The 12,579-nt window shown below is 35.9% G+C and overlaps 1 protein-coding gene across 1 annotated transcript; it reads right to left on the bottom strand.

Moving 5' to 3' along the window:
* Positions 1 to 3,132: 3,132 nt before the first annotated feature.
* LOC132029940 (tryptophan--tRNA ligase, cytoplasmic) lies at positions 3,133 to 12,047 on the bottom strand. Its single transcript, XM_059419363.1, has 11 exons — positions 11,598 to 12,047; positions 10,890 to 11,075; positions 10,292 to 10,343; positions 10,143 to 10,208; positions 9,603 to 9,686; positions 8,430 to 8,522; positions 6,966 to 7,046; positions 4,574 to 4,645; positions 4,300 to 4,368; positions 4,044 to 4,154; positions 3,133 to 3,388 (listed from the first exon to the last, which is right to left on the bottom strand). Exons 1-11 carry the CDS (start codon positions 11,948 to 11,950, stop codon positions 3,338 to 3,340), a joined length of 1,218 nt encoding a protein of 405 aa, XP_059275346.1. The 5' UTR covers positions 11,951 to 12,047; the 3' UTR covers positions 3,133 to 3,337.
* Between the last annotated feature and the right edge of the window lie 532 nt (positions 12,048 to 12,579).

Genomic DNA, 12,579 nt, shown 5'->3' with positions numbered 1-12,579 from the left:
CTATACATTTTGTTGTTTAACTATAAAATTTGTCCATCGCTAATTCTTGTTTTTCTAGTAGTGGTAAGGAAGACTCTTGTGAGCATATGGAATATTGGCATATTGGACCATCAATACTTGCTTCCCTTTGATTGTGCACTACCAGAAGGAGAAGAAGCTTTTGGTACTTAGGATATATCAATAATGTTAACCTTATAATTAATCGACATTAATATACATAGGATTAGTAACGTTAGTGGTAATAGGATAATCCTTAGTTCTGTTAGGTAGTTCAATAAGAAATAGGATTAGAGTTTATTAACGGTATAAAAGTCGTTCAATATTTGAAGGCTATTTTGGTCAACCAACATTTATATTCATGCTTTTATAATAATATAGATAGATTAATGTAAATAAAATGAAATTGACAAATTTGCCCTTACTTAACATTAAACTTTCCAATTAATTAATTCCATCAGAATATCTTAATTAACAAAAAAAAAACTAAATAAAAATAGAAACGCATCAGCTTTCTCTTTTTGGGAGTCCATTTTCACTATGAAAGTGGCGGTGCTGGTAAATATTTGATTGTTGAATTGATTTTTTAAAATGAGGAGAGTCCTATTTAGACTAAAGCATCTACTTGGGACGGGACTTACTAGAGTTACACACCAGTAGAATTATATATCCAGTTGAATTCTAATTAGCTAATCATCTGTAATTTTTTTTTTTTTTGGTCGAACAGGAAAATTTTCATTCAACCAACCGAACTTTGTACACCGATTAGGTGTTTGAACTCTAAGCTAATTCCTACTGCCTTTGTAACTATCTGAAGTAAATACATTTCAGAACTCTATGAACTATACAATTTATCTAGGAAAATTGTTAAGACTTTGAAGAACATTCCTCCACTTCTGCTGATATTGTCCTTTGATGTGCAGTTGAAGTACTATATCTCTGCTCCAATGTTTCCCTTCCTTCCTCTGCTGCTGAAATCTCCTAGCGTTTCTTTCCATCCAAACCTGATAGATACAAGCAGCAAATAGCCAACCTAGGATTTGTGATCTAGGTTTGTTGTGTTTCATTCTTGTAGAGAGCCATTGAAGTTCCTCATCCCAGTTTCCTATCTGCCTTTGTATCCCCATCCAATTTAGCAAAGTCTTCCATATGTTCTTAGCATAGTGACATGTGAAGAACAAATGATTGAAAGACTCAACCTCTCCCGTGTCACATAAAACACAGTCCTGAGGTACTTGAATACCCCATTTCTCTAATCTGTCTACTGTGGCCAATCTCCTTTGTATAGCTAGCCAAAGAATGAACTGGTGCTTTGGTACCACCCCCTGAGTCATTGATAGCTTCTTCCATGTGACTTTTGGATACTGTGGTGAAAATGCTAAGTAAGCACCCTTAATGCTAAATTTTCCTTTGATAACCCACTGCTGCAGCTCACTTGTAAGATCAGTCGTTGTAAACCAAGTTCTAGCATCAAAAATCTTTCTAACTATCCAACATGCTTGAGCAGGAGTCTTCATTGTGTGTATATCCTGTCTCTTTATGTAGAAAGCATGAAGCCATTTTACCCAGAGTGTCCTTTTTAAGTGCAACTGCCCAAAGCAGCTTGCATATGGCAGCTTTATTCCAAACAGAAAAATCTATTAAGTTTAATCCTCCTGCACTCCTAGGCTTACATAGTGTTTCCCATGCTATCAGAGCCTTCCTTGATGCATCAACACCTCCAGTCCACAAAAATGCATCATCTGTATTGTTATAATTCATGTTCTCATTTATTGTTTCTCATGCGCTCTCTTTCTTTGCACAATAGCATTGTTCCACTAATGATGGAACCGCTTGGTCCTTATTAACACTGGAAAAGGCGATCCTGAAAAAATCAATTCATATTGGTACTGCTCTCACTACTGCAGGGGGGTTGTTAATAAAATGGGTTGAATGTTCATGTTTGGAGATTCAACGGGAAGTGAAACAATCAAAAAAATGTATTGATTAAGATATTTTGCTGGAAAAATTAATACCAATTAAGGGTTAATTTGGTTTAAATTTACATTAATAATAAATAGGTTTAAAGATTGGTTACAAGAAAATTAAAATAAGGGAGGTAAGGATAATATTATAAATCACAAGGTAGATTAATGTGATGAAGCAAAACCTGGAGGGAGGTCTTTGAAATTATCTAAATTTATTACTAAAAAAATAGAATTTCAATGTGACATGACATGCCAACTAGGAGGAAAGGAAAGTTTTGTGGGGTTTAGTATCTTTTGAGGAAAATAGTAATAGTTGGGTGATATTCTAGTCCTAAAAGAAAAAAAAAAGTGATATTAGTAGGCAATTCTCAAAACATGAGTGGCCTTTTAGGGAATTTACTCTGTTCCAGCGGAAGCAACTAAGCATACCAGTCTTCACATGGTTAATTGTGCAAGAAGTGTTTCATAGAGGATATTTGAAGACTAGTCAAGCTAGAAATCTGCAATCTCTCAATTCTTTAGACTGTGAACCTTAAATAGCTAGAGATAGGATCTTGTCTTTTATGTCGTTCTGGTAGTTGGGGCGTGACGTCCAGTTCCAGAATATCATGTTAATGTGTTGCACATATTCTCTTTTGGTAATAAAAGTCTTTATTTACCAAAAAAAAAAAAAAATATGATGGTGGATGATTAAAATTCAAACCCAAAAAAAAACAAAATTAATGAGTAAAAGTTGATGTTTAAGATTAAAACCTTCCATTAAATGCAAAGAAATGAGGTGTAACGTCATTTTTTGGAGGATTCGATGCTACATTCACATCGTATATTAAGATTTCTTTTTGGATGATTTGTATTAACCACATTTATTATATTATACATATGGATTAGCTATTAACGACATTTATATGATATGGATTAGCTATTGACCACATTTATATTATATTTATATTAGCAGCTAACTAGAAATAGATAGGATTGACATCTACTCTTTTAAGATCTGAACATTGTAATATAGCTACACTGCAAAGCCATTTCTAATCATGTCTCAGGTTGTACATCCTGTAATTGCAGCAAAGTTGTGTAAAGGCAGAAAAATATTTTCCAGACATCAAATAAATCCGCCAGAAAAAAAAAAGGGGTTTCACTAAAACTATAAAAGAACCAGACAAAGAGGGAATACAAGTGATTAGAAAATAAATTATTTTAAATTTACCACAAATCCACCTTCTTGATGTTGTTCTTACAAACATAACACGAGTTAACGAGTAACAAACTACAGGAATACAATTGAAGAAGAAAAATCTCAGTAAATGGAAAATAATGATTAGTAGCCTCAAAAATTGAACATCCAGAGGTAATTATACTTTGCCCATTCAATTGAACATATTGGGAAGTGGTCTGACAGCCATGAAAGCATCTACCATCTGCAGGAAAGACCATTCAATTAGTGAAATTGGAAACAGAAAAGGAAAAGGAAAAAAATACATAGAGGACATTAAAAGAGATAAACACAAAAAGGAGACGAGATATCCAGTAATTTGGACAAGCAACAGATGCACCAAAGAACACTTTGGTAAAGCATAACCCTCCGATCCCCTACCTCTTTATTTCCTGAGAATGCCTAATCAAAGTGGCATCAAATTGAGTTTTGAAATAACTGTGATGGAATGTCATGCTCACAAAAGGAGCCCTTCACACCCTGACATATCTTTTTTTTTTTTTTTTTTAAATGACGATGGTACTTGGGCCAGCTAGAGGGTAACACACCCTTGACGTATGTAGTGAATTGTGCGAGGAAGAGTGAGAACACCACTAGGAAACAATGAGTTAGGTACGGCATCCTATGTAGATAAAGAAAATGGGGACACGGTGCTAACTTTAATCCCCTTGTGTTCACTTAAACTAGAAGACGAAGCTAAATCCCTACATTACTAAAGAGAAATTGTGTCATTTGAAATTCAGATATAGTCAGGACAAATTGAATTGATAATCTAAGGCAATTCAAAATGGAGAATGAGTAATTTGAAATTCAGCAAAGCTAGTTAATTTTAGGTTTCACCGAAAATTACTGTTAGTTACCTCATCAGTCACTGCTTCCCTAGCTCGTCGATGTCTTTCAACTAAATCTGTTAGAACGTCAACAAGCCTCTTTTTAATTTCACCTGTTAGCATACGACCAGATCCATATTCCTGAAAGTTGAGCATATGACCCATTATTGGTAAATCAACTGCCGGTAGTCCATGCTTGAACTGAATTGAACACTAAAAGCAGGAGTTCTCCAAGTGCAAATTTTGAGTTAGTAAAGAAATGCCATGAGAAAGTATGAATACTAACCTCTCTAATGTGGTCCAGCTCTTTATCATCATCCAGAAAAAAGCCAAGATATTTAAATGGTATATCAACCTGCATAGCATCCAAGACTCTGGTTTTAGTTTGCTTTCTGTTTTTCCATAGCTAAGATGGTACAAAGTTATTGATATAAGAGAGAAGAGAACAAGCATAGATAAGTTGCAACCATAAGCTGGCTATATTCAAGCACGCACAGTCATTTAATAGAAATGCATTCCGTCCCATGAATTAGCTATTCAGTTCATATAATTTTGGTTACCTCCAAGTTTGCTCCGTACTTTCTGTGCTTTTCAATTGAGTCTTGCCCACCAGAGAATGCATATCTGTTTATCTGCACATCGTTAATATTTAGGTCATTATTCTGCTTATCGAAATAACTTGTTTAACATAGAGCAATCAATCTGTATAATATCCCTTTAAACATCAGGATGTGCGATATGAAAAGCAAAAACTGAAGACCTCAGTGCACATGAAAGGAATTGAGAAATTCTACGTATCGACATCATAAACATTTGTCACCTTACACCAGTATGCTATAGTAAAGATACATTTGTATTTGATCTCCCACTGTTCCACAAACATCCCTTTCTTCCTTCAAAAATCCTTTGGTTTCTCGCCTTCCAAATCACCCACCAGATAGCTGTGGGGATAGTGTTGCAAGTGTTTTCATGTCTCTGTCAATAACATTTAAATTTATGTACCAGTACATGAGTAACCTTAGTGTGCTTTCTGGCGTATACAATTTCAGCTCCAAGAAATTCAGGATCATACTCCAAATTTGAGAAGTGACCTTACAATGAATAAAAAGAGATGGTTCACATCTTCAAAACCCATCCTCGCAAAGGCCGCATCTGTTACAAATAATTACACCTCTTCTTTTAGATTATGTTGGTCAAAAATGCCGCTTTGTGTTACCAACCATGTCACTGCACTTTGTGTGGGAGCTTTATTTTCTCATATCAATTTCCAAGGCCAGCTTTGTTCCTAGTTGTCATTTTCACGCATGAGCTAATAGCATGATTTTACTATGAACAACCCTTTTGCTTGTGCTTTCACCACTGTATCTTGGTGTTGTTTAGCTCCTATGTACTTTCAAAAGCTGCAAGAATCTTGCCATCCACTCTACCTCCAACAACAACATACCCAGTGTATTCCCACATGGTGGGGTCTAGGGAGGGTAGAGTGCACGCAGACCTTACCCCTACCTTGGGAGGTAGGAAGGTTGTTTCCGAGAGCCCCCGGCTCAAGAAAAGGTGCCAAGACAACAATAATAATAGGCAGTAATAGCAACATATAATAAGATAAATGACGTTAAAGAAAGAAAGAGAGAAACAAGCAAGCTATATGAGAGATAAAAAATAAGCGAGTGAACAAAGATAATAAAACTCCTAATGCGGAAAAGAAATCCTCGAGGCCCCCTCCTAGCCCTCTACCCTGATACTCGACCTCCACACCCTCCTATCACCAGTCATGTCCTCGGTAAGCTGAAGTAGCGCCATATCCTGCCGAATCACCTCTCCCCACCTCTCCCCAGGCCTTCTTTGGCCTACCCCTCCCTCTCTTCGGGCCCACCACTGCCAGCCTCTCACACCTCCTCACTGGCGCATCAATGCATCTCCGCTGCACATGGCCGAACCATCTCAACCTCCTTTCCCGCATCTTATCCACCACTGGGGCCAAACCCACCTTGTCCCGAATCACTTCATTCCGAATCCTATCTCTCCTGGTATGACCGCACATCCATTCTCAGCATCTGCATCTCTGCTACCTTCATTTTCTGGACATGAGCTTTCTTCACTGGCCAGCATTCCATCCCGTACAACAAAGTCGGTCTAACCACCACTTTGTAGAACTTTCCCTCAAGCATAGGCGGCACCTTCTTATCGCACAACACCCCCGATGCGAGCTTCCATTTCATCCATCCCGCTCCAATACGATGTCTGACGTCGTCATAAATCTCACCATTCCCTTGGATGATCGATCCCAGGTACTTGAAACTTTCTTTCTTCGGGATGACCTGAGTATCCAGCTGCACTTCCTCGTCCTCGTCCTCTACTATACCTCCAACTGAAGTATTAGGTATGAGGTATGCCACGATTATTGTTTTCTTATACAGCCAACCAGATGCTGTAGGATTAGTTGTTCCAATACCACATACAAACGACCCCTTAACAAAAAGATGATTTAACAAGATGCTCCAGCAAAAATGCTATAGTTCTCCCAGTAATACATGCAAAAAGGTATAATCAAAGCCCAGACAGTATAGTGAAGGCACATCTGAGTCAGTGATGAGAATTGCCCTAGATCAGACAGCATAATTAGCTTGAGGTTTATTTATCTCTCCTGAGATTTGAAACCTGATCTCCACGGATTGCACCCCCTTCATTGACAACTAGGTCACACCCTTGGATGCATTGTTTCTAATGAATTTTATATAATGCCTATCTAAAGTAATCCCCCTCCTCCTCCAAGAAGGAAAGGCCAACATGAAGAAAAAGGAGATCAATAAAAACTGGATTACGCACAAAATGGATGCCTTTCAAAAGGATAGAAGTGCTGACATGTCATGTGTATGAAATGTGTAAAGTATATTTGTTTAGACGGGTTTTTTTTTCTGAGAAGGTGTGCAATAATATATTTAAAAGCCCAACCTTGTTTTTTATCTCTTTTGCTGAATCAGTCACATAAATAGCAGAATTTGGATCACTAGCAGACATTTTTCCATTCTCCCCCTGCAAATGTTCAACGGTGGAAAAGTAAAATATCAACAGAAGAAAAGCATAACAACATTTACAAGCAGACACGTTAAACAACATAAGCTGAAACATGTGTGCACAAACTAATTTGACAAATAACAAGGATGAGAAACAGTTTTGCTTATTTGGAATCAGACAGATACCAGTAGCATGGAGCAGGCACATCAGACAAAGAACAAAGACGAATGAAATAGCCATTTCATATAGTTAGTGAACTGATACCTTTCATATAAGTTGGAACTCAAGAATCATTCAATTGCACAAATTAAGAATAAAATTCAACAGCGAAGAGCATTGTAGTGGTACAAATAGAGGGAAAATGAAAAAAAGAAAAGAAAATAGAATCTTTTTGACATTTTGAAAATGTGAAAGGTGATCTAGTCGCACACATTTCCATCTACCTAGTAGAAGGACATCAGAGACTATTTGCAATGTGGACAGCAAGGGTTCTACCAAACAATATCCCACTAGGACTAATCCTTTGAAAATGTTACTGAGGCTTTGCTTGACTGAATTGAACATCTCGGAAAGGAAAGTTTTTGTTGTGTTTCCTTCATGAAGGAGTGTCATTCACATGCTTTATGGATTTTTCATTAAACAGTTTCCAAAATCAGATTAATATCTCTTGAGAAGTTGATGCTTATGGTAAATGAAAGTGTTCTTAACTAAACTTTGCATATCCTATGGAGCAGGCAACTAGGTCTCTTAGTCGTGAAATGCTTCTCTTGCATGAAGCATCACAACCTCAGGTTCTAGGTACAAGAAGAACTCCATGGGGAGATAAAGCTCTCAGAAATGCTGCATTACTCAGCCTATACAAAAACAAATAAATAAACAAACAAGATTTAACTATGTTTTACATGTCTATGAGCAAAAGATGCTACATTTACTGGTCTATGAGCTGTGAAGAAGCACATGCAGTGAACTGCAATTTTTTGTCATTCAGAAGGTAAGAAGTTAACTGTTAAAAAATGAGAAGCAGAAATACACATATATACCCAGAATTAGTACCAATGCAGAATACAGCTTCCATTTGTAAGGAATTAGGGTTTAGAGATAGCCACAGCTCAAAAGGACCATACCAGGGGTCACTGGGTGATAGTGATTCTTTCTAACTATCTGATTAACGATGATGCAATTTTTTTCTTTTAACAGTGTTGTTTGGGTCATCTTGTGGCCAGAAGAGTTAAACCCTCGTGGCAACAAGTTGAGGACCGAGAAGCATAATACAACAATTTACTCCACTAATTAACTGTAAAAGGCTTAATCACAGAAGCGTGATCAAAGTGAAATTTGATCATATATTTGTAACAAAACTCAAATTAGTCAGTCACTGGTCTATAAGGAGGGAAAAAAAACCTGAAGGGCAGGAAAGAATGATGATTCAATCAAAGCAGGCTTGTGATAGCCTATCCGAGGAGCAACATCTCGAGTCATTCGGAAATAAGGATCCTGAAAAATCACTTACTGATGTTAGTTCTTTCAATAGAAACAGGGGTGAAAGCTATCTAACGATCATGAGAGACATTGCATGTAAGAAAAGAAAAAAAAAAAAAAAAAAAAAAGAAGAAGTAAAAACTCAACATAACCTCCCATCTTTTTGAATTGTTTTCTTTTTCTTTGAAGAAAACATGACACCGTCTATATATCATCTAATCAGTTTAATTAAAAGCAAAATAGGAGATTTCCCACTTATGTGGCCTACTTAATCCACTAGGTCCACATGGAAGCTTGACCTTGCTAAATTGTGTCAACAACCATATACCCACGAACTAGCCAATTTGAAAATTTCATTAGAGAATAGCTCAAGGTTGATAACAGAGTAAAGACAGCACCATAAGCTCTGAGGCTAATGTCTAATCACCGCACACATAAATCTAACAACCCAAAAGAAAGGGGAGATATATCATCAGCAGATTACGCGTGCAAAGGCCAAAGAGAGGCACCTATCAAGAGATATTGTTGCTTCCAACTTTTAGTAATATCACGAGACAATAACTTGAGCCCAAATATATAATACCATCATTTGAACAGGAACATGAGCAGACTTTTGAGATGGCGCATCCAGCATTTTCTTTTGGATAAGTCAAATATCTTAAGTGCATAACACAACAAGATGGTGTCGACTTGAAATAGTGCAAAATGTATAAAATCAATTCCAGCCTCTCATTAATCTAGCCAACTATACAGATCAGTACGCCAAAAATACATTAAAATCAAAAGAGAACTCCTTACGTGAACTCACTGGTTTCTCTCATAGTGGAGGTTGTTATGAGGAGGTCTTTGTGGCAGTGAAAAATGAAGATTGCTTCTACTGATTGGGAAATAACCACCACTCTCAAACAAAAATATGCCCATCCGGCTATATAACTAGTTCTATTTTATTGACAACAAAACATATTACTTCATGTTTTTACTAAGAGAGGAATACATTGCTCGATCATTCGAATATAATTAGACATTTGAATAAACCACATGTCAAAACAAAAATTTGAAGAAATCTGACAAAGAAAAATAGGAGCAAGTATAAACCTGGTCAATCGCACATGGAATCAAACAGCGAATGTTATCATTGCCAAACAGATGAGGAAATGAACTGGGGAAGGATGGAACAGCCTGCAATTTTGTAAATTCAGCTATGTAAGTTTCTCCATGCGTCCAAATCAACTCCAAAACCAAATTCAAATTCCTCAATTTTGAGGAAAAGACAAAATCCATATAAGATTCAGAGTAAGCTACTATTCCAGCTTCTTCAAGCTTTTGACTTTTCCAATTTTACCTATTTGACGTGAAAATAGGAAAACAAATATGAAATATAAGGCATGTTAGCTTCACAAATGGAAGGTGTCTATCAAAGCATTGTGGTCTTCTCTATATTTCTTTATGTTTTCATTCCCTAGGTTTAAAAACGGGGACACTGCAGTGATGGAAATATAAAGATATCTTAACATTAGAAAAGTATGAAGATCTTTTCAGAAGCATTTATCCAAAACTTGAAGAAAAAAAAAAAGTTTTTGCTCAATAAAGTAAGTTATAAACAGACTAGAGTTACGAACTTAAGGAGTACACTACCTGAATTGGTGGAAAACTAACTTTCCCAATGTGATCTTCACCTGTGAAACCAAATATGCCAACAACCTGAAAAACAAACCACGTAGCGCAATAGGTTTAAGAACTTTAACATAAGATGTTCCTCTAGATAATAAAGTAGCAGTAATCACCTTATTGTATGTGACACATTTTGCAACCTTGACCATGTTCTTGTAAAAAGCACTGTGAAAAGAGTTCTTGTTAGCACCAATACTCTAAGTTGTCAAACAAGAAACACATCATAAAGTATGTAAATAAAAAAAAATGGAGATGTATGCATGAATTTGAAAGAAAGCAAAAGTTGATTGCATCCTTATACGTCCATTAAAATTCTAATTACAACATACCAAGTAAACCAAAATTATCATTCTAAATAGCCAAAAAAAAAAAAAAAATGAAAACCATAAAACTGAATCTTCTCTCCGCGCCCACTGCCCCCTAAAACAAAAAAGATGGTTGCATTAACGACGCTTTCCATCAAAAATAGGAAAATGACTTGTCATTTTACAAATATCCCAACTCTCACTCAGTACTTCAATAATCACTTAAACATTATTTTCATCTTTTAAAACTTAAGAATATCACCAAAAAACTATCCTTTGTACCATATACCACTCCTGGTATGGTTACCATATGTATACTTGCTAATCCAAAAAAGGACTTCTCAAGAAAACACTTTCCTTGTAGTACAAGACGCATTCGGAAAGAAAAAACAAAGAGGCTACTTACCCACCAACATAATCAAAATCAGAGAAAATAAAAGTCTTGGAAACATCAAATCCACAAGCAATAATATCTTTAGCATTCTCACGAGCAAGTCTTTGGCTTTCTTCCACTGACAAATTCTTCCACATACATTTCTCATCATCAGTCAACTGTATTACAAGTGGCACCTTAAAAGCATCCTGCAAATACCTACAACACAACAAAACAAATTCACAAACCCAAAAATAAACAAATACTCCCTCCGTCTCATATCTGTTGTCATGTTTCCGTTTTTGAAAGTCAATTTGACTCATTTTCAAAGCTATATTAGATTAGATCAACTCAATATTTTACATTTAAAATTTAGATATTCAAAAACTATATGGCAAGTACTACAAGTTGCAACTTTTCTCATATTCATTTGATCAAAAAAATATAGAGTTAATGATAAAAAACACACTTCAGCTATCGTTTTTTCGCGAGCTTCATACCCAAACTGTCCGTTGTTCCCTTTTCCTACCTTAATTATCATCGTCACTCAGGTAGTAAAAGGGAATAGGTGATAGGTGATAGTTGAGGTATGAAGCTCGCGAAAAAATGATAGCTGAAGTGTGTTTTTGACTATTATCCCCAAAATAAAATGCTAGTCAAATTTACAGTTTGTATCTCGAGATGTGAAACATGACAACTAATATGAAACAAATAAGCAATGTGCATTAAAATCTGAATTACTTTGTAAACATGAAAGGGATAAGATGACCCAAATGTAATGCTTCAGAAGAAGGTCCTCTTCCAGTATACAAATAAAACTTTTCTCCTTTTTCATATGAATCCAATATATCATTAAAATCACGATGAGCAAAGAAAACTCCACGACGAAGGAAAACATGTGGTTCTCGATTTGTAAGTCGTTTAACTCTTTGAATTAGGGTTTCGTCGAGTCTCTGGCAACCAAATTTGTCGATTAATTTGTCGTAGTCGATTTTGCCCCCGTCTTTAGCTGATACTTCCCATGGATTCACTACTTGTTCCTCTTCTACTTCTACTTCTTTGGTTTTTTCGTCTTTCAGTTCAGTTTTCTCCATTGATACTGAGGTTTTCCGGTTCCGGCGGCTAGGCCGGTGAATTTGAGGATTTGGGATTTTTTAGAGAGAAAATGCTAATAAGTGAAAAACCTCAGTTCAATTCTTATGGGTTCTTTTAATTTTAATTAAGTGGGTCGGGTCGGATTGAAAAAGGAAAATCGGGTAATTGTGGAATTGAGATTGATTTGGGGAATTCCATCCAATTAAGTGATAATTTTGTCAACTTTGATAACGGAAGAGGAAGAACTAGGTCTTTTAAAAATGTATTTGAGTTAATGGGTTAGATTGTGAATGAATTTGAGTGTAATTACATGTGGACTAATAAAAATAATGTTATATATTTAATTTATAGAATTATATATTCCACATGAGATTTTCTAAAGAAGGGTAATTTTAGGCTTAAATTTAACGTTAACAACATTTTTTATCTAAATAGGTGGAAGAAGGGCCATTTTTTATCAATATGTGAAGGAGGGCATTTTTGAGCCAATTCTAATACGTTAAGGGCATTTTTGAACTATTTCCGTATAAATAGCCCCGACTTGTAATGAAGCACAAACTTAGCTAATAAAAGAAAGTAGAGTAATGAAGCACAAACTTAGCTAATAAAAGAAAGTAGAGGGGTATTT

Source organism: Lycium ferocissimum, chromosome 9, assembly GCF_029784015.1.
Source record: "Lycium ferocissimum isolate CSIRO_LF1 chromosome 9, AGI_CSIRO_Lferr_CH_V1, whole genome shotgun sequence".
Classification (NCBI taxonomy): Eukaryota; Viridiplantae; Streptophyta; class Magnoliopsida; order Solanales; family Solanaceae; genus Lycium; species Lycium ferocissimum.
Note: the sequence above shows the minus strand (reverse complement) of the source record. Positions and strands in the feature narration are given on the sequence as shown.

Excerpts from the sequence above, each read along its gene's own strand:
- LOC132029940 (XM_059419363.1), bottom strand. The coding sequence starts at position 11,950 with ATGGAGAAAACTGAACTGAAAGACGAAAAAACCAAAGAAGTAGAAGTA. Across the intron at positions 11,076-11,597 it reads ATCCCTTTCATGTTTACAAA|GTATTTGCAGGATGCTTTTA; the intron begins GTAATTCAGATT and ends GTTGTGTTGTAG. Across the intron at positions 4,369-4,573 it reads AGTACGGAGCAAACTTGGAG|GTTGATATACCATTTAAATA; the intron begins GTAACCAAAATT and ends GATGCTATGCAG.